A 23287-nucleotide genomic window follows, 5' to 3' on the forward strand; every position below is an offset into this window, starting at 1 on the left:
AAAAAAAAAAAAAAAAAAAAAAAAAAAAAAAAAAAAAAAGAAATGTACCAGACAAAGGTTTCAACATCAAATATACACAGGTTGTTTCATAAACCAAGAAAATTAATATAGCAAAGGAACTGTGCATATACAAGGTGAAGAGATATTTTTAGATAAAGAAGTGAAGTACATGAGGATTTTAATTGTAAAGTCAAAGTTGTAGAAAATTTGAACAAAAAAATAAATGCAAGCACAATACTGATTTACTCCTCTCCTGCTATTTTCCAACAGAAACATTTCTTTTTTTTTTTTTTATTTTATTTGCTCTCACTTTTATTTATACTCACTCTCACAGAGAGAATGAGCACAAGTGGTGAGAATGGCAGGCAAAGGGAGAGGGGAGAAGCAGACTCCCTGCTGTGCAGGGAACCCAATGTTCCCTGCTTGATCCCAAGACCCAGGGATCATGACCAGAGCCAAAGGGAGATGCTTAATTACTGAGCCCCTCAAAAGCGCCTCAACTGAAATATTTCTAAGAATATAGACCCAACTTTAAAAGTGTTAAGAGTTAAGTGAGGAAATAAATGGAGTCACAGAAAAAGCTAGCCAACCCCCCAAAAAATAACATTCAAGGAAAAGAGAGAAACCTTACTATAAATCGTCTTAGGGTTAAATAACATTTCAATAAATTAATAAAATGCTTTGCTTAAATAAAATATTAGATACATGGGCAGGCAGAAGGCATGAAAAGTTTTGCTTTTCCCAGAGATATTGTTTTATAATGATATTTGTTCTTGTTTTAAAAAAGATTTTTATTTATTTATTTGAAAGAAAGAATGAGAGCATGAGAACAGCAGGAGGGGCAGGGAGAGTGACAAGCAGACTCCTCCCTGAGGGCAGAGCCCAATTCTGGGCTCCATCTCTTGACCCTGAGATCATGACCTGAGTCAAAATCAAGAGTCCGCCACTTAACCAACTGAGCCACTCAGGTATCCCATGATGATATTTCTTCTGATAGGAATTGGTTATAAAATTTTCACAGCTGAATGAACGTGTGCATTCTGGGAACATGGGACCTATTAGGCGACTGGAGAAGGAATCTAGGCAAAAAGTGTAATGATTGTGTTATATGTATGGTCATTTTCAACTTGGCTCTCTAGCCCCTCTGCAAACGCAGAAATGGATGACTGATTTTTAAGTACGCTATTCCCGGCAGACTAATCAAAGCTGACAATGAAAATGATGTGTTTTTTTAACTAACAGTGGGAAATTTGTCCTTCTTCCTTTTACCTCTCATTCTTGCTGCCATGGGATTTGTGTCCCTGACACAGTATTTACTCAGTTATATACTACTGCAGGCTCTGCATTCCAGAGACCCAAGACAAGAGAAACAATGAAACCAAAACATGGTCTTTGTACCCACTAATAAAGTATATAAATGTGTGGGGATATTGGCCCAAAGAGAGAGAGAGAAAGCAAAAAGAAACACTCTAGGGGCGCCTGGGTGGCTCAGTGGGTTAAGCCTCTGCCTTCCGCTCAGGTCATGATCTCAGGGTCCTGGGATGAAGCCCCATATCGGGCTCTCTGCTTGGCGGGGGGCCTGCCTCCCCCTCTCTCTCTGCTGGCCTCTCAGTCTGCTTGTGATCTCTCTCTGTAAAATAAATAAATGAATAAATAAAATCTTTAAAAAAAAAAAAGGAAAAAAAAAGAAGCACTCTAGGAATGAGAAAGGAAATATCACTAAACACTGGAAATTTAAAAACTTAGAAATAAAAAAAGAATACTACAAAAAAGATAATGCTGATGAACTGGAAAACCCAAGACAGGGAAGGGTTTCTTAAACAAGATACCAAAAGATAAAGAGTAAGACTAATGAAATTAACTTCATTAAACTTAGAAGCTTCTTTTCATCAAAAGATACTATAAGCTAAGCCACTGACTAGAGGACCATGTTTAAAATATACAGAATCGACAACCCAGAATTCATAAACTTTCATGAATCAATTAAGAAAAATTCAGCCTACTACAAAAATGGGCAATTGACAGAAACAAATAATTAACAGAGGAGGAAGCCCATAAGCCAATAAATACGTATTAAGCAGTCCTATCTCTTTAGTAGTCACTTTGCATCCATCCGATTGCCAAAACTAAAAGGTCTGACAACCTGCTGAAACTGTGGACCGATGAGAATTCTTAAACTCTCTTGATGGGAGTATAAATTTATACAAGATATTTGAGAAAAATTGGGCACCATCTGGTAAAGCTGAATACGGGTGAATTCTATAACCCAGTATAGCCATTCCTGTGTATCCATCCCTTGATAAGGGTTTTTCACTGTAGCACAAGATCTTGACTGTGGCTGTCTATGTGGAGAAAGGAAGGTCTAAACTGAGATACATAGTAGTCTTTGATTCTTCTGTGATGTTTTATTCCTTAAGCTGGGTGTTGGATATGTAGTCTTCCCTTATGTCATTACCTATGCTTTTTGGTTTGTCCAAATTTTTTCATGAAAGTTAAAAAATAATAATTACTTACCAAGCTGTCCACATCTATGCTGGAGTTTACAGCCCATTGCAATGTACCCATGATATTCATGGCTAACGTTAGAATAATACCAATTGATCCTACTCCTTCACCTATAGGTGGGGAAAAAAATATAAACAGGCTTTATGTTATTTCTCTCTGCTGTGAACCTCTTTATGCTGCTCCTAAGGCATGCATCATATTAAAGTTGCATTCCAATTTTGTGCTAATTTTAACCATCTTTCATCTCAGTTCACCACAGTATCTACCACTAGTAATAATATCTTGCATATAGTTAAGTAATAAACCAATGTTTTAAATTAAAGAGTGACTGGAGCCCCCTGGGTGGCTCAGTTGGTTGAGCAACTGCCTTCAGCTCAGGTCATGATCCTGGAGTCCGGGGATCAAGTCCCACATCAGGCTCCCTGCTCAGCGCGGAGTCTGCTCTCCCTCTGACCTCTCCCCTCTCACACTCTCTCTCTCTCTCTCTCAAATAAATAAATAAATAAATAAATATTAAAAAAAATAAATTAAAGAGTGACTATTAGGAAAGAGTTGCCCTTTAAAAAAAAATGTGTCAGATATTGAAGGGGCTGCTGGTGTCAAGTAAATACCATGGTCATCTCTTCTACTACTCCTCTGTAGGTAATAATACCTTCAAAGTCTATAATGGGCAATGACAAAAAACTTCTATGTCTGGATGAGGTCCTTCACAAAGAAATCAAAAGCACGAGGGCACCTGGGTGGCTCAGTTGGTTAAGTGACTGCCTTCAGCTCAGGTCATGATCCTGGAGTCCCGGGATTGAGTCCCACATTAGGCTCCCTGCTCAGTGGGGAGTCTGCTTCTCCCTTTGACCCTCCCCCACTCATGCTCTCTCTCTCTTTCTCTCTCTCTCAAATAAATGAAGTCTTAAAAAAAAAAAAAGTCAAAAGCAGGAGAAAGGTTTGAGCAGCGTCTGTTAGATGATTAGATAGGTCTCCTGCCTTTGTGAGGAGAACTTTCTCTACTAATCAGACACTTTGGGGTACAAAGTGGACTTAGGGTTTCATGAGGAAGTCAAAACTCATGGGTCTGGCATTGAGAAAAGGAGAAAACTGCCTTTTATATTAAAAAAAAAATGACCAGTTTGCCCAGGATGAATAATACTTAAGTGTTTATTAGAATACATAGCTTCTATGTGTGGGGCTGGAGAGGACCACTAATTTATGACTATAAAAATTTTCTAACAGAAAAGTTTTTAAAACTTTAGGTTATCAAGTCTCCATTGAGAGTCAGTCCTGGCAAGTGTACTATAGGATAAGATCATTACTGGGTTCTAAAATTGGGGGAAGTAATTTGTCCTATTATTATTAATTGAAATTTTTTCTTCCACATTTCCTCTGACAGAAGACAAACCATACACAGTAGGCATGTGCTTTTAATACTAAATCATTTATTCCAAACAGGTAAGATTTATCAGAACCCCAGTATATTACTCATTCTGAAGGTTAAGATGAGAGTAAGATAAAATTTTAAAAATAACAAGAATAAATAATATAATATTTATGGGTATTTAGTAGGAACCAGCACTATACCAAGTGTTTTATACAAATTATCTCATTTAATACTCACCCAAACTATATGATAGATAGGTACTGTTATCATGTGTATTTACAATATGAGGAAAATGAGGGCCTTAGAGAAGCTAACTAGTATATACAAGTTATCATAGCTGAAGACTAGGAGAAGCAGGATTGCTATTCATCAGGTGGCTAACATTCACTCTGGCTTAGAATCAGGTTTGACTGACTGGTCCTGAACTAAAGTGATCTGTCAATGCTTTGACTACCACCCTACTATATCAGGACTTTATCAGATCCTTAACCACGGTTTTACAGCACATGACACACTGTTAACAAATCTTCATCCATTCAGCCCTCTTTGATCTTGTTTCAAATAACTTAAAGGAAAAATTTTAAAATTCTGAGCCTAAGAAGAAAATTGACTATAGTACTAAGAATTTTAGTTCATTTGCCTGCTCACTTATATTCATCACAGAGAGTCATTTCCCACTGCGAGTTGAGAGAATGATGGATGTAAGGAACCCACTCCTCTCACAGCAGTCAAGGTGAGCCTGTTTTCTGTTCTTTCCAGTACTCTGTACCTGGTCAAAGGAACGCTGCTGTTAACTCAAGGGGCCATAGGCAGTCACTGTGGCACAGTTCTGGTTCACCCAGAAAACCAGTCATCAGAGAGACAGAATACATGAAGCAGCCACAGAGGACTACACTCAGGCAGCATTCAGCCACAAGAGATGAGGACATCTCCTCTGTTCCCTCTGGAGACCCAGCATGCTCCTGTCCTGGGCTTCACGGGACCCTCCTGGGATTCCAGCCTGTGCTTCCTTCTGTTGGAGAAGGATTCTATTTCTAACAACTGAACAATCCCTCAGATTTGGCAGGTAATCTAAATCTGTCCACTGTCGCATGTATAAGCTATTTCAACACTTCTAGCTCAGTTAATTCAGCTTCTTAACTTAGAAGAACTCATTTGTTCATACAGAGTTTCATTGTACTTATGGTGAAAAGTTCCGTGTATTTCACCCAAAGATCTTAAAATTCAAGATCTTAAAATCCAATACATTATTTTTTAAGAATATGGTACTTCTGGGCACCTGGGTGGCTCAGTCGTTAAGCGTCTGCCTTCAGCAGGGTCATGATCCCACCCTCCTGGGATCAAGCCCTGCATCAGGCTCCCTGCTTGGCGGGGAGCCCGCTTCTCCCTCTCCAGCCCCCCCATGCTTTTCTCTCTGTTATAAATAAATAAAAATCTTTAAAAAAAAAAAAAAGAATATAGTACTTCTATCTAAGTTATTCACTCCTGTGGTAGTTTTCCATCATGTAAAGTTCACATTAGGATAGTGAATTGCACAACTGGTAGTAAAAAGAAACAAATTTACTAGGGTGGGGGCATTTTGTGTGCATATGTGTATACACAGGGATGTTTCTTTCCCCCATTCAGAGAGCACTTGAATAAATGAAATCTATAATTTTTGACACCAGGATGCTTTACCAATATGAGAGTCAAAAGATGATTTTTTTCTTTCAATCACAGATTTGTTATCTGACACTCTCTGTGTCTGTTTTTCAAACTGTAAAGCTAAAATAATAGAGCTCTCATTCAAAGAAATTATTTGTCCCACAATAAATGAATTTTCAGATTAATAAACTCCCTCCAAAATCTATTTAAAGGTATCTAAAATGATAAACCAATGAGAATGTAGCATTTTGGGGTTGACAAAGTTTTAAATTAAATGGTCGATTCGATAGTTAACAAGTTCATATTACCTGTTGTTAAAATGGAAATGAAGGTAACAGCAATGAAGAATATGACAAAAGTAATTTCCATTCTCATTTGGAACCAGCGCAGTGTGGACAGGTACAAGAACCAGTTGGCGGTATGTAAGTTCAGAGCCTTGTGAAATAGAGTTTCGAAGTAAGGTTGACGTCCAAAGGCCCGAAGTGTCCATAGTCCTTTCAAGCTTGTGACAAGATGAGTGAAAATTGGACTCCTGCCTGCAAAATAGTCCCATAGAAAACAATGCAAATGATGTAGCGACATAATGCAAATTCTTACTACCAGGTACCTGAAAAAGATTAGCTTAAGGAAGAGTAATCATTCACCAAAATCATTGATTAGATGTTTTTCATACTGGTGCCATACTTTGAATAGTTGTCTTTTTTTAATCTTAAATGAATTAGACTCCTTTGTTACTTGGCGACCATGGATGGGAGCTTATTACAAAATCAATACCATGTTTTATTTATATTTCTTGGCTACCCTAGCTAATCCTAAATTTTAACAATTAATTTATCCTAAATTAATCACTGCTGAGAGAAAATGGTTTGTTTGTTTTTTTTTAAAGACAATTTATTTAAGTTTCTGTGAGTTCAATTAGATAATAATCTCAGTAGAAACACACTGGGTATTTAACTCTGAAAATGCACCAGCAGCAATGCTATTACTGAAAAATGTGCTTCCCAAATAGCTCAAACAGTGCTCAGGGGGCACACAAAAAGGTAACCCCCAGGGGGAAAGAAAGGGTATCTGAAAAATTTTGTCCAGTGTTGTTTGGGAACCCAGACAAAACTTTAGTAATAGTAGCACTATCATTTTAAAATTTAATTTATATAATTATGTATATTATGTATGAACATCTTACACGCCAGCCCTTCTAAGACCACACACTTGTTTTAAAACCAAAATGAAGTCCCATGGTCATTAACAAACACAATCTATGTGTGCTTTGTAATTTACTGTGTCCTTTTGCATACACCTTCTTATTGTTACATAATGCAAGAGTTTAAAAGCAGGGGAAAAGGTGAGAAAAGTAGGTGAATGATCGAGAATCACAAATAGCCTTTGTGGTCGTTTTCCATGGCGAGCATTGTACGTGCAGCTTCATACCTTCAGATTCCAGTTGCTTGAGTTGCTGTGAGGTGTGGAGGAAGTAGGCCCTCAGTATAATGAAAACTACTGTGACCGGCACTGTTGCTAGGAAGATGTAGGGTTGCAAAGCTGAAACTACTGTCACAGCTCCAATCACAATTAGTAACAACTGCAGGATCAGAGAAAGCACTTGGGTGAGTAAATGTTTTCATGTTGCAAAGCATACAAGAGTATGTCAGAGATGTCTTTCTAAAGACCCTTTTCACACTCTGCTCCATTCTTTTTTTTTTTTTAAGATTTTATTTATTTATTTGATAGAGAGACATCAAGAGAGGGAACACAAGCAAGTGAAGTGGGAGAGGAAGAAGCAGGCTTCCCAGTGGTGCTGGGAGCCCTGCATGGGGCTCAATCCCAGGGCTCGATCCCAAGACCCTGGGATCATGACCTGAGCCAAAGGCAGCCTCTTAAAGACTGAGCCACCCAGGCGCCCCACTCTGTTCCACTCTTAACAAGAGCCAGCTAACTTCCTAGTAGGAAGACAGCCATGTGAACATAGTGTTTTTCATAAGTTCTATCAAAATTCAAAATATTTGTCTGGTTGCTTAGAATAACATTCTGAAGTTTTGAAAACACGGTGTTCTTGGATATCAGTATATTCTCATTTCCCATAAGCCTTAAAATGCTGTATGATAAATAATCATAGATGAGTATGATGTTTTTTCCTAGCCTGGTCTTCTTTTATTTTATTTTTTTTCTTAGATTTTATTTATTTGACAGAGAGATCACAAGCAGGCAGAGAGGCAGGCAGAGAGAGAGAGGAGGAAGCAGGCTCCCCGCCGAGCAGAGAGCCCGATGTGGGGCTCGATCCCAAGACCCTGGGATCATGACCTGAGCCGAAGGCAGAGGCTTAACCCACTGAGCCACCCAGGCGCCCCAAGCCTGGTCTTCTTTTAAAATAATATTTTTTAATTTTGAAATTGTTTTGGCATAAATGTGAAATTTTAGGATTGATTTGTTCAGACAATTTCTGAAAATCAGGCATTCATCTGGGAGCTTTTTGAGTCAGAAAGATCTGGTTCAAGTGAAGGCTTTGTCATTTAGACAAGCTACTTAGTTTTTCCAAACACAGTTGACTCATGTTTAAGGTTTTTAAAAATTATATTTAATACAGTTTACTCCCCTCCCAACACTTCTATTCCCACTCCTCAAAATAATTAGAGATGACCTAAAGACTCAAAAAAAGATTTTTGGGATATGGCTGATTTACTTTTATATGTTGTCAAAATGAACTTAGAGCTTTAGTCAAACCCATCAGAGATATCTCTTTACATTATCCACCAAAACACTGGAGCCCTTGGCAGTCTCAGAAACAAGCTAACCATATTGGTGTTCTTCCAAATCAAGTGAAAAGTTTATATTCTCGTATTTCCACATGACACTAAGTCCATACACTTTTTTTGTTTTAAATCCATACACTTTAAAAAGAAAAAAAAGTCTGTTAACATTTGCTCCACAATAACCCATGTGAATAAAATACAAATAAAGTAATGTCACAACAAAGGTTAAAAAAATAAACTTAGGGGTGCCTGGGTGGCTCAGTGGGTTAAAACCTCTGCCTTCGGCTCAGGTCGTGATCCCAGGACCCTGGGATCGAGTCCCACATCTGGCTCTCTGCTCAGCAGGGAGCCTGCTTCCTCCTCTTTCTCTGCCTACTTATGATCTCTGTCTGTCAAATAAAGAAATGAAATCTTTAAAAAAATAAAAATTTAAAAAATAAACTTATTAGAACATCCATGTGATAATCAGTGAGCCAGTTCTCTACCAATTTCCATGGGTGACACATGCATATTTCTCCATGATGCAGTGAAATGCAGAACATTTTGGAAGACATCAGTGGGGATAAGGGTATAGCTAACAGCTGCACCTTCTTTGAGTGGATTGTTATTTTCATCTAAAACTTCAGATGATGATCTCTCAATGATACCTTTCTAGGGAAAATGCCTCTATGTCTGTAATCAATTCTGCCATACCAGCCCCTCACTCATCAACAAATACTCAGATAAATCTTTACTGTGCCAGTCACTGGCCCAAGTACACATGATGACTCGGTAATCTAAGGACAGTCTTCCTTCTCCATTCTTGCCCTACGAATGCCACCAATACAGTGAAAAGGCCCCAAAGACCCTATTTACTTACTTGTCTTACTGACAAGACTTCATCAATGACAAACCACAGTTTTTTAAACAAAGACATTTATTTTCCAGAAATAGGATCTTTGCAGGGTGGGGAGAAAAATTAAGCTCCAAGCACAATTAACTAGGGAATATGATTTAATTAAAATGGACCATCACATTAAGTACCAGTATGTCTAAAAGACAAAAGCTCTTGCACTGGCGTAATAGAAACATTCAACGACTCCATTAGGATCGGGATCCTTCATTTGCTATTGACAGTTGTGAACAGCACTGCGTTTGGCTTGTGCTATTTTTACCATATAATTCCAATTTGGTGCTGTTGGATTATAATATTAGTTATAGAAAGTGATGGTTCTGTTTTCACGATTGCTGATAGGCTAGAGATTCTTAGGACTGAAAATGCAACTATGTTACAATAGAATAGGTAGAACTGGGTAGACAGACTACCCAAGATGTCATAGAGAAAAACGAGAAAGGTGGGTACAAGTGGAAATTATGAAACAGTCACAATATAAGTTTCCAGCAATTAGAATGATCCTGAACATAGCTCAAACTAAGACATAAGAGAAAAAGAAGTCTAAACACTGAGAAAAACAATTCTATTCACTCCATATGAGGCCATCCTTAGGAACTGAGGTCAGAAGCTAATAATTTAGCACTGGGGCTTAACTAAAGGCACTGGTGTAATATATTTGATATTCTCATTACAAAAGACACGTTAAATTCTGTTCTAGTTTTTAATTCACAGTGGATAAGAACCCAATCATTTTAGACTAGGTGTATTCATGAGACAACAAAATAAATAGAAGGAATTCAAGACAAGATGAAAATATGAACACAGAATTCTAATTCCTAATCATCCTTACCCAAATCCTAAACTTCTTCAGGAAAAAAAATTTTTTTTCAACAGACAGTAAAGCCTGCAAGGCACCATCCATTCATGGTCCAAGGAATTAGGCAGCACATTTTCACCCCCTGAAACCAGCTCAAAATCATTCCTGTCACTGAAGGGCACCTACCACTGCCTGGGAAACTAGAGTGGGTAAGAGTGAAGGATCACTCTGAAATCTGCAGTAAGTTAATGAATGGAGATATATATATAAATAAATGCCTATTTAAAACAAGGTTTTAAAGGTTTCTTTGTGTAACAAGAATATCAACTATATTAAACCAGTGCTTTTAGTTTTGCACACACTGCTAAAATTATTAGCTTCTGACCTCAGCGCCTAAGGATAGCCTGAGCACATGCGTCAATATGGGCCATTTCCAGTATGCTAATGTGAGGCGAAGAAGTTGAGTACTGAAAGTGACCATCATCAGATTTATCTACCTTATTTTATGGGTTAGAAATAGAATCCAGACCTTCCATTTCCACTATACAATATTCCAATCCAGAAAGCAAATTTACTAGAACATTATTAAACGTTGGAAAAAAAGAGTAAACAGAAACTAATTTTTTAAAGGTATGCCTTATTCTGGGCAAAAATCTGTTCCTGGAATGTTCTGAATTGAATAAATTTCTTTAATATGAACATAATTAATATAACCAGAGAAGCTCACAATCTAGACAAGTTTTTTATAATAAAACTGTGATGAATGGCTGATTTTCTTTTTTAAGATTTTATTTACTTATTTGACAGAGAGTGAGCAAGCACAAGCAGGGAGAGTAGCAGAGGAAGGGGGAGAAGCTGGCTCCCCACTAAGCAAGGAGCCTGATGCAGGGACTTGATCTAAGGACCCCAGGATCATGACCTGAGCTGAAGGCAGACATTTAAACAACTGAGCCACCCAGGTACCCCGAATGACTGATTTTTTTTTTTAAGATTTTATTTATTTATTTGACAGAGATCACGAGTAGGCAGAGAAGCAGGCAGAGAGAGAGAGAGGGAAGCAGGCTCCCTGCTGAGCAGAGAGCCCGATGCGGGGCTCCATCCCAGGACCCTGAGATCATGACCTGAGCCGAAGGCAGTGGCTTAACCCACTGAGCCACCCAGGCGCCTCCCCGAATGACTGATTTTTAAATAAAATCAAAACTAACCAGATTTTCCTGCCATTTGGTTATTATATATTATGTTTCATGTGAAGCCCTCTTATAAATAAAATAGGGAAATTAAATAAATAAAAGAGCCCTTCCAAATTACTTGTGAAACCACAACAAATGAATCGAAAAAACATTAGAAGTTGAAGAAAAACTGTTCACATTGCCTTAAACAGAAAGGATCTCAGACCCATTGCCATGTTTCTAAAAAGTGTTAATTTATAAAATAAAGACTAAAAAAATTTTTTGTCCCACAGTATTTCTGAAGCAAGCTTCACACTGATTCAGAAAATAGTAAACTACTAGAATAAAAAAAAAATTATCGAGGGCCAATTTGTGAATCCTTTTGCAATCATGTCAAGATGTCCATGCTCCAGTTTGTACCTAATTTAATAATACTATATTGGGGACCAGTCCATTACACTCCTAGAATGAGGAACAAATCAACTGCATTTAAAGAAAGACATGGGACATGCTCCTTCAAATGTATGGCCCCAAAGCATCAGTAAAAGAATTCCAGCAGCAATTACTGAGTTATATCTTTAAACAGAGAAACTGAAGGAAATCCAAAATGCTCAAGTGGAACAGTTAATATGTTTAATTGTGCCAATCATTGCAGATGAGGCAAACTGACAATCTGGTTTTTCTGCACCTGCCAATGTCAGTTGTGTATACACACAAATGTGGTAGCCCTTATTTTGTTTTACAGGTCTTCTCTATAAACTATTATTATGGGGAAGGGGGAAGAGAGAATGACTCATTATAAGATGGGCTGTAATGTTCCAGCTGTCTCTCCAAGATCATGGAGACTGTGTATTTGCTTGACCTAAGCCACACAGGAAGCTGTTTTCAAACCTGGTCCAATAGCCAAGGTCATTAACTCTCAACATTCCTGCCACTCATAGAGTCCTAATATGCATCCCCTAAGTCACCTTCATCTCCATGTTTTCCTTTTCTTCTCATTCTCACTTTCAGTCAATCATCACACCCCAGGGATACACGCTCAGAGCCAGGCAGCCCTGGCGGCCTCTTCAGATCTGTCACCCAGGGACAGTCCTCACTAGGGCTCTTTCGCCTCTCATCTGCTTGGAAATGTATCCGTTCTTCTGTCCCTGTATTATGGTCCTTACTGTGAGGATGCTGGCTAGCCAATCTGGGCCATTATCCATTATTATTGGATAAGATTGGTTGAAACTGTAGCCCATCAAGGAATAGCTCTTTATTTTTAACATGGGCCCCTTGGAGACAAATGACTTCCATGAAACAGTAATGCCGATTCAAGAATGTCATACTTTGTAGACAGTGATTTGGGGAAAGATGGTCTATTGTATCTTTCAAACCATTCCCAAGCACACGGCTATTATATCTAAATGTGGAATTGCCTTAGGTTTGGGTCCGGTAAACAGTTCTGACTTATCACTGAATTTACTAAATTTATGCCCGTTTTGAAGACTTTTGATATTGACAGAATTAACACAGTAGATAGGATTTCAACTCTCAAAAGGAAAATAAGCAAAATTAATTTACCTCTTTTTCTAATTGTTTTTAAAAGTATGACAATGTAAAGACACTTAGTAATTCTTATTTTTACAAACCTGGACGAAGTCAAATATGGTAAGGGGCAGAAGATCATCCAAAATTGCTATGTCTTTGGAGAATCTATTAAGAATCCCACCTATAATATAAAGGAAGATAAATTCCACAAAAAAAAAACAACAGTAACCTTGAAAAGACAAATAAATATTTGATCAACCTGGATCACAGCAGAAGCATTCAGAACTCAAGTAAGGATCAGCATGTATTAAGATAAATAAGAAATCAGAAAAGTTTAGTGTTGTACAAAGCAACTGTGCTCCACTTATGGTCTCCTACTTTTAAAACTTCATAAAATGCAGACTGAGGTAAGATTAATCCTACTACTACCATCTTACACTTGCAAGCCTGAATTTAATGATAATTTACTAGATATGCTATCACGATTCCCGTATATCTCTATTCCATAACGTGTGGCTCTCCCTCTCCTCTGACTTCTACACCTTTCTGACATACCTAAGCAGAACCCATGGTTACTCTTAATTTCTGCCTGCCTGTTATGTGGACCTTCTTTGTCATGTTCTCTCTTTCCACCCTCTTTACTGGCAATCTAAGCTTTAGCCTGTCTTCTGAATTCCAGACTCATGTTTATAAATCTGATAATGTTTCCCTTCAATGAACAAAAAATATATATGTAGTATGTACTATGTGCCAGGCATAATGCTAGGCACTGAGATAACAGGTGAATAAGCCATGCTTCTGCCCTTAAGGAATTCATTGTCTAGGTGCAGTTAAAGACACAATTAGATAAAACATCATACAGTACAAAGAAAGTGATATTGAATCTTATCTTATTGAATCTTATCATCCAACCCCCTCATTATCTGCATGATAAAGTCCAAAATTTGTATTTTAATATTTAATGCCACCCAAAGTAAGTTCCCCATAATCTCTCATATTTACCTTTTTTTTTTTTTTTTTGGTGAGAACATTTAAGTTTTATTCTCTTAGTAAATTTCAGTTATATTACATAGTGTTTTCAATTATAGTCAACATATTATAGATTAGCTCCTCAGACCTTATTTATCTTACAGGGCAAGTTTTTGCCCTTTTACCAACCTCTATAGTGGTGTCAAAAAATATTTTAAAAGTATGTTCAGGATTTATTCTTCCACTTCCACCAAAAGAAAGAAAGAAAGAAAAAAAAAAAAGAAAAACTTAGAGCAAATTTATTTGATCATCTTTCAACAGTTACATGAAACTAGATTATTCTACCTCATCAAAAGACTTCATTAATAAAAGAATTTTATATTTTCCTTGGTCACTTCAAATCTTTTCTTTTAAATAATACTATACATTGACAATAAGATACCTGAAAATGGGGCTAGACCAAATATCTTAATCGAGAAGGACAACTAACCCAGAAGGCCTGTTTCTGTTGCTACACTCCCATCAGCAACATGTTTAGCTGACAGAAACACGAGGAGCAGCAATGTCTGATAGCCTACATCATCTAAGAAATGTGTGTGCCAGTCAGAAGGAAGATGCTTCCATCAAAAGTCAATGTTGCTGCTAAAAAACCAATGAAATCATAGGACCTTTTGATTGTGGATCAGCAGTATCATTTTGTATACCTAGTCAAATACCTGCTTTCAACGCGTTGAGGGTTGACATAGGTGCCTGAAGAACAGCATGTAACATTTTGTGGTGTAAAATTTTCGACACTGTGATTAGAGTATGCACCAGTGGTAAACCTCTGAAGAATCCCAGTGCAAGCAAAGTGTCTGCTACTCCCACATAAATATATAACACATAATATGTGCTGGTACTGGTGAAGATCACTGTGTAACTGCTATTCATGCTCTGAGTACTATTCCCTTTGTCTTGAGAAGCTGTACTGCAAAGCAAAAACAAATCATTACTTGGCATTCAAACTCACCCACTGCATTTCCAATACATGTAGATAAAACTGAACTTGAGTCTGAAGAAACACACATATTTCATTAGCATGCGTTATGCCTTTGATCTCAAGGACTTACTACTGCAATAAAGTAGAGTACATTTTTTCACCACTGAAACATAAAATTGACCATTACTAATCAGTCTGAGGAAATACTAAATATAAAATGCCCCTTTCAAGATCTGTATTGCATTTTATGGAAGCTAAACATAGCTAAGTCCTTTGGAAACTGGCAAACAGCTGCCCAAACTGCGTATGCTCACAATTTACACAAGAGAACTTAATTTTCCATTTTTATAGTACTATGGGGAAAGGAAGTACCACAGATATTACAATATTTAATAAGACCCATAGAATCAATAGACCAAAATACGATCTGCAATAAGACATGGAATACTCACTTTTTAAGTAGCCACAACACAACCACAAAAATAGCCACCTGGAATAAAACAATACACACTTGATTTTCTTTCAACGTCTCTATCTATTCCTCCTGTATCCACCTCTAATGCCACCACCACCAAGAGCAAAATACACACAATCTCATTTTCCTTTGCTTTGCTTTCCTGCGTCTAGCAGCTGCAATAATTGTTCTAGAAATTATTATTTGTGGTGATAACATGTTAATAGAATTCAAATTTTACTGTATTAAATACTTTGCCTTTTCTCTCCATCATTCAACAGGAACTATTCATGGAATCTCGCAGAGGAGCTAAGATTATAGTAAAATTATTTAAATAATAAACTTTGTTCCTTCTAAAGAGACTAATAACCTACTGGCAGATCATTTATTTAGTTAGTCGTCATAAATAATTTCATTTATTGCAATGGATGAGGGACTAATTCTTATGAAACCAATTATTGGAAAATATATAAATATTTATGAAAATTAATTAAAAGTCTCAAGAGTGCATCCAAAATATTTCAAGAATTATAAAACTCAACATCCCCAGAACAAAAAATCCCATTTAAAAATCACCAGAAGATATGAATAGACATCCAGCTGGCCAACAGACACTCGAAAAGATGTTCATCATCACTTATCATCAGGGAAATGTAAATCAAAACCACAATGAGATATTACCTCACACCCATCAGAATGGCTAAAATCAGTAACACAAGAAATAATAGGTGTTGGCGAGGATGTGGAGAAAAAGGAAGCCTCGTGCACTATTGGTGGGAATGCAAACTGGGAATGCAAACAGCCACTGTGGGAAACAGTATAGAGGTTCCTGAAAAAGTTAAAAATAGAACTACCCTACGATCCATCGATTGCCCTACTGGATATTTATGCAAAGAATACAAAAACCCTGATTCAAAGGAATACATGCACCCATATGATTATAGCAGTGTTATATATAATGGCCAAGATATGGAAGCTGCTCAAGTGTCCACTGACTGATGAATGGATAAAGAAGATGTGGTGTACACACACACACACACACACACACACACACACACACACACACAGGGAATATTATTTAGTCATAAAAAAGAATGAAATCTTGCCATTTGCAATGACATGGAAGGAACCAGAGAGTATAATGCTAAGTGAAGTTAGTCAGAGAAAGACAAATACCATAGGATTTCACTCATTTGTGGAATTTAAGAAACAAAACAAATGAGCAAAGGGGAAAAAAGGAGAGAAACAAACCAAGAAACAGACTCTTAACTACAGAGAACAAACCAACAGTTACCAGAGGGGAGGCGGATGGGGGGATGGATGAAATAGGTGATGGGGATTAAGGAGTGTACTTGTGATAAACACTGGATGATTAAGATAAAAACTTAAAAACAAATTAAAATTAGAAAAAGATCATTCATCCAAAAAAAAGTCTCAACAGTATGAAAATTCAGTTTATTATAAATTCAGTTTGTATAAAGACAAAACATCCACTTTAGGTGAAAATATACACTAACTAGCACTACTCAGACTTTCCCAAGGTGGAAGCTTTTGTCTAAGGAATAAATATTCTATACCATAAGTGAAAAAATAAAATTATTTTAACAACTGTGATGTTTTTAGTTCCTTCAATATTTAAGAGATTTGCACTCAGTTCTATTTCAATTTGCTATTCTATTCTCCTAAACCCTCTGGACAATCTTCTGCTAATGCCATCACAATTGTGATACTAGAAATGACTATGATTATACAATTCTCCCGAATCTAACTTTACCAAAGACCTAATAACAAAAAACCAAGAAACTGTGAGTAAAATTATCTGAAAATTAATACTACATAAAAATCAATAGAGAAGAAACAAATATACTTGGTATAAGAAGTCTCAAGTGTTCTTTCATACTCAAAGTATCAAACAGTACTATATAAAAATGAATAGAGAACATTTGGGGTTAACTAAGAAATTATGCTATAAGGTTCTGTATTTTAAAGAGGTGTACAGGGCGCCTGGGTGGCACAGTCAGTTAAGCGTCTGCCTTTGGCTCAGGTCATGACCCCAGGGTCCTGGGATCCAGCCCCCACATCAGGCTCCCTCCCTCTCTCCTCCCAACTCGTGCTCTCTCTCTCATTATCTCTGTCACTACCTCTATCTCCCTCTCAAATAAATAAATAAAATTGTTAAAAAAAAAGAGGTGTATAAGTTGTAGTTTAATTCACATTATCAGTATAATAATGAAACATCTAATGTTACCATTCTTACTTTCTTACTTTTTTCATTGTACACATAGCCTCCATGCATTGCATTAGTAAAGAAGAGAAAAAAATAATTCCTGTTTCCTTGAAATTTAAGAAAATTCAAATTGAAAAGAAAAAAGGCAATAATCTGGCTATTTCAAAAGTCTGTGTTCCAGTACAAATGCTTTCCTATTTCCTAAGACTAATAAAATCACTCAAGAACCTAGGTAAGGGTATACTTCTGAGTCTCTCTTTGGTTATTATAGCCCCTCTTTGTTCCAATTAAAGAAATATTGACACTCCAATTAAAGGAGTGTCAATATTTCTGGCATTGCCAACATTCTTGGGATAAGAATAAATCCCAGAAACAAATACTTTATAATATTTAGTGATGAACAATAAAGAAAGCAGTTTTCCAAAGAACTGGTCTAGTCAACATAATATAAAGTTATTTCCTGGCTGTTGTGAATAGAGACCACTAGTAGATAGAGACACAGAACTTCCACCGCAAACTACTTTTGTTTACTGAAACAAAAACACTTCCAAGGACTTGATATAATGATATAAGTACAAATATTTGGGGCATAATAGAAACAATTGATTAAGCAAGTTCTATCATTTCATTTCAAAATGTTTCAAAGTTCATGCAGCTTATGATAGAGTGAGAGTCCTGGGTCGATAAAAAGGAAAAGCAAAATGCCTGTATTATTTTTTTTTGAGGGATTTAAACTTCAATCCGTATTACCTAGGAAACAGTATAGTCTAAATCAGCAATGCCCAAAAGAAATTTCTACATTGATTTCTACTATATCTGCATTGTTCAATTTTGTTGCCACTTATCACATGGGAAACTTGATCACTGGAAATGTGGCTAGCATATGCGACTGAGAAACTGAATTTTAAATTTCATTTTATTTTACTTAATTTCATTTAAAATTTATATACTGCTGGTGGCTACTGCACTGGACAATGCATGTATAGATTATAATAATTATAGGGCTGCAGACAGTATTTATTACATATCCATGTAATAATCCGATGATGGTATCTCTGCACTCAAAATCTGATGATGGCATCTCTGAGGACTGCTCCATGGATTATCAAGATGATGATTCATGAACTGTGCAAATGACCCCAAGATGAAAAAGAAGTAGCTAGTACTGGGGCCCCTGGGTGGCTCAGCTCGTTGAGCATCTAACTAGTCATGATCTCAGGGTTGTGGGGCTGAGTCTGCCTCAGGCTCTGTGCTCAGTGGGGAGTCTGCTTGAGATTCCCTCTCTCCCTCTCCCTCTCCCCCAACAATGCTCTTTCTCTCTCTCTCTCTGAAATAAATAAATCTTAAAAAAAAAAACACACACATTTGAAAAAGCAGATTACATGTCATGTAATGTAGGGTAAAGTTAAAGAATCCAAACCAATTTATTCTACAAGTTTTTAGATACACAGGATTCAGATCTACTCCTAAATCACACAATGAGATCTGTACGTAAATGAATACCTATTAAAATACAACTGTTATTCTGAGTTGTTACCAAAGGAGCACAGCATTATAAGTGTTCAGCTAACATAATGCACATCAGTACATTAGTGCATCCCACCCGTGAGTTCTATTTTGTTCACGATCGATACAGCACACACTATAAACACAGAATTGTATAATACGTTGAAAGAAATATGCGTTGAAGGAGTAAATGGCTGCATGAATGGCAGGCAATAGTGGCAAAGTGACACCTTTTCAAATCATGCCCCAAAAATAGATCCATGCTAGTAAAGCTGCATTAAAAGGATTATTATTAATCAGTTACAGAAGTACTATGGGAGTATATTACATGTCTATTTTACTAGTAATATAAGGCTACTCAAGGCTTCCTTCTTAACAAAGAGAAGATAAATCATAAAAGAATAGGATACAGCAGTACTCTGGCACATTTCTTAAAAATTACAGAATGAAGGGGCACCTGGGTGGCTCAATGGGTTAAAGCCTCTGCCTTCAGCTCAGGTCATGATCCTTGTGTCCTGGGATCGAGCCCCGCATTGGGCTCTCTGCTCAGCGGACAGCCTACTTCCTCCTCTCTCTCTCTCTGCCTGCCTCTCTGCCTACTTGTGATCTCTGTCAAATAAATAAATAAAATCTTAAAAGAAAAAAATTACAGAATGAAAATACTAAGCTTAGGATCTTAAGATACTCCGGTCAACAATACCCTCTGGTTATTATAAGAAGAAGCAGGAAACTGTTTCCTACTCTTCTTTGTATTTCTCTACCTAGTCAGTGAGGACTGTCAAGCAGAAGCACTAGAAAGCCCAATATGATAGAAATCTTACAGCCTGGGGTACCTGGGTGGCTCAGTTAGTTAAGTGGTTGCCTACCACCCAGGTCATGATCCCAAGGTCCAGGGATTCAGCCCCATGTCGGGCTCCTTGCTCATCGGGCAGTCTGCTTCTCCCCCTCTCTCTCTCCCACTGCCCTCCCCCCACACATCCCCCTCTCTGCCTCTTTGTCTCTCAAGTAAATAAATAAAATCTTTTAAAAAGAAAGAAATTTTATAGCCTATGTCCCTGGTGCTAATATCAAAGAACTTACAGAAAATATTGCTTTGCAGTAGAAAAAAAAATCATATAAAAATATAAAGGTAGACTGACTCCCTTATCAAAATAACACATTAGGGGCGCCTGGGTGGCTCAGTGGGTTAAGCCGCTGCCTTCGGCTCAGGTCATGATCTCAGAGTCCTGGGATCGAGCCCCGCATCGGGCTCTCTGCTGTCTAGGGGAGCCTGCTTCCTCCTCTCTCTCTGCCTGCCTCTCTGCCTGCTTGTGATCTCTCTGTCAAATAAATAAATAAAATCTTTAAAAAAAAAAAAAATAACACATTAATGATATGTGATAACAAACTGCATAAATCAAACTAATTTTTTCAGCTTCATGCTTTGAAGAAATAAGAAAGGGAAACATTTGGAACCAACTCTATAAAATCATAAAATCTAAATTGAAGTATGGCACCTATGAAAACTAAAAATGGATAAATTACTGTCATCAAGGAAGAAATGTATCTTAACCTTTCTTCAGGTTTTCTGATCATGATGAGTATGAGGCTCTAAACAAGGTTTAAAAGAGCTAAGCTATCTTCTGGGGTTAGTACCTGCACCATGATGCATACTGAAGAGATTATGTCAATGGTAATGAGAAAGGGGCACACTGGTATTAAGAGGGAAGTTTAATCTAAAAGAAGAACCATGTAAATTTTGACTCAAAGAAGGTGACGGACATAATTGTAAACATCAGTGTTTAGCTATATAGCATGCACATCATTAAAACAATTGTTGTTTGTCTACTATCACACCAAGGTTTGTTAATCAAAATTTTGACAGCCACTTTATTGGCAATGCCCCCAGGATATTGGCCAAAAAACCTCACCATAGTATATCATTTACTGCCTAGAAAATGGCATTATCAATGTCTTTTGTCCATTAAAAAGACATTTTTTTCTGGCAATAACCAGGAGGGCTCCACTAATCATTTACATTTTCTCTTGTAATTTAGTTTCTAACTTAAAGACAAAGGGTCACTGTCTTCATGATTAAATGAGCTATTAATATTGTATGCAAGTACAGCAGCACAATGCTCAATCACTAATTAGTTAATTAATTATACACCATTTTGAAAGGAGCATTAAGTTAAACTCTACGGAGCTGGATAGGACAAAGATCCCATAACATAACATATATCATCACCATATTCAGAGAGGACCATTTTTTTCTTACGTAACTCTATAAATTTGGGACAATCAAGAAATGCGACCTTCCAGTGCAGAGATTTAAATCATTAACAGTTACAAAGGGCTGGTTTGAGATTAAATGTGACACAAGACTAGGTTTCATTCACATTAGTGCTGGTCATTTGGCATGACTAGCAGAGATTAATGAGGTAAATTTAAAATACATTTCAAAGCAATTTTTGATTCATGCAAGAGTGTCAAATTACCCAACCCCGTATTTTTATTAAAGTATAAAAGGGATTATTGAAACTTTCCTTATATCTCAGTTATGGACTTGCCCACCTCAGACTATCTTGAGCTTTATAATAACGTATGACATTAAGGATGTCAATGAGAGCAGCAACCAGCATTGCTCACCATGTGCCAAGCCCTACATTAAGTGCTTTACAGCCATGATGTGTCTTAACTCACAAACATGACCTAGGAAGTTGGTACTATTACAATCTCCATTTTGTAGATGAGGATATTGAGGCTCAGAGTGATTAACTACCTTGCTCCATTTCATAGTGTTAACAAGACAGACTGAGGTCACGGCCAAGTGCATGCAATACCAGAGTCGGGACTGTACTACACAACAACTCACAGCAAACCTCTATCTGGTGTCTTAATTTACAAAAGAAGAGATATCACCAGAACTCAAGGAATAAATGGAAACAGATGGTTTATCAGTAAAAAAAGTATCTACAACTTTTTGTTATATATATACCTTTTGATATTTAGTTGATCAGGGAGAAGTGTTGATATTCTATGTGGACCTCATTACTGAGGTTAGAAACATCCCAACAATAGGAAAACACCTGTAGCTATAAGATTGGTTTTCGGTTACATATACATTTACACTGTCTCAGGATAGGCAGTTCTTCACCTCGGTCATTTCTTCCCTGAAAGCAGGATGGGACTTCATAGATTTAGCTTGTATATTAGGGCATATCCAGCGGTGACCCCTGGGAAAAATATCTAGGGCAACTAGTCATTCACAGGCTGAATCCAACCCACATGTGTGTTTGTTGAACTCACTTAGCGCTCATTTGCTTGTTTTTATTTAATCAACTATCTACATTTAAAAAATGGGAAGACTTCACAGAAAAAAAATCTGGATTTCTATCTTATCTCAATAAACAAAAAGGTTTAGCAAAACTGATCCCAGCTTCCCTCACAGCAAGTCCTTGGCTGGTGCTGCGTTTCCCATGGCCCCATCAGACAACTGGGGGGCAAATGCTCTCCATTCAGCCTCCAAGCCACTTCACCCACAGACATTCTCTGCCAGGCTCCTTCTGGCATTTTGATGGCTTCTCCTCATCTAGAGAGAAGCCTCAGCCACCATCCAGCTTCAAGAATGTCTTACATGGTTGTGTACTGCACTTGCAGCCCCTACTATGCTCTTGGCACGTCCCTCCCTTGTTATTTTAATCTGGTGATGCAACGGACAGCAAGGGTGTAACAAAGAGACCAAGATGGTGCCACCAAAGAGAGATAAATTCTATAAGCAAGGAGATGATGTGGCTCTCTGAAAGGATTACTTAAAATGGTTACTAAGCCATTAATACATATTTATTTCAATTTGTGAAGATAGTCATTTAAAGATGGTGATTCACTACTTGCATATTCAATAATGCAATATGTATAGTCAAGTGAACTTAAAACTGAGTAAAGAATAATTTTCACTCTTTAATTTCAATCCATATAAAGGCATTCTACTTAGAGGTTTTGAACCTCTCTACTAAAAGCTCTTCAACTAGATGACTTAAATATATTTTATATGCTATATATGAAACTATACATATCATTTATAATGTAAAATTATAAATATACACATATATTTATATCTACGTGTAGATAGGTACACATTATATATGCATATAAATGTATATATCCTTCCTATCTCTTCTTAATGTAACTTTAAATCACAGTAATATTTTACAACAGAAAATTCTTACCTCAGCCAGAAAAATAACTAAGCACCAAATTAGCACAAAAACTAAGCTCTTGTGGATAGTAACATATCGAAGGTATGTGTTCCATGTCGTCACTGGTGGTATGCTTTCAACATCGTCAAAAAAGCACTCCTAACAAAGAGAATCATGGTTATCACAGGGCGAAAACAGAGTTTCACACCACCATTGTGGTTTTATTTGGAATGAATATGTGGAAATAAAGGAACACTGGTATTTGAAGCTAATGAGTTTCATTAAATATGAATCATTATGAATGACCTGTGTGATG

At 37.1% G+C, this 23287-nt stretch overlaps 1 protein-coding gene across 1 annotated transcript in view; it reads right to left on the reverse strand.

Moving 5' to 3' along the window:
- The window catches only part of LOC111152043 (cystic fibrosis transmembrane conductance regulator), a 163960-nt gene that overhangs the window by 45504 nt on the left and 95169 nt on the right, over nt 1-23287 (reverse strand). Inside the window, exons 15-21 of the mRNA XM_022510327.1 lie at nt 23002-23130; nt 15059-15096; nt 14344-14594; nt 12760-12839; nt 6950-7100; nt 5830-6057; nt 2515-2615 (exon numbers count right to left, since the gene is read on the reverse strand). Coding sequence (XP_022366035.1) covers nt 2515-2615; nt 5830-6057; nt 6950-7100; nt 12760-12839; nt 14344-14594; nt 15059-15096; nt 23002-23130 — 978 coding nt within the window. The remainder of the gene's footprint in view (nt 1-2514; nt 2616-5829; nt 6058-6949; nt 7101-12759; nt 12840-14343; nt 14595-15058; nt 15097-23001; nt 23131-23287) is intronic.

Source organism: Enhydra lutris, unplaced genomic scaffold, assembly GCF_002288905.1.
Source record: "Enhydra lutris kenyoni isolate GAN:26980312 unplaced genomic scaffold, ASM228890v2 scaffoldscaffold27, whole genome shotgun sequence".
Lineage (NCBI taxonomy): Eukaryota > Metazoa > Chordata > Mammalia > Carnivora > Mustelidae > Enhydra > Enhydra lutris.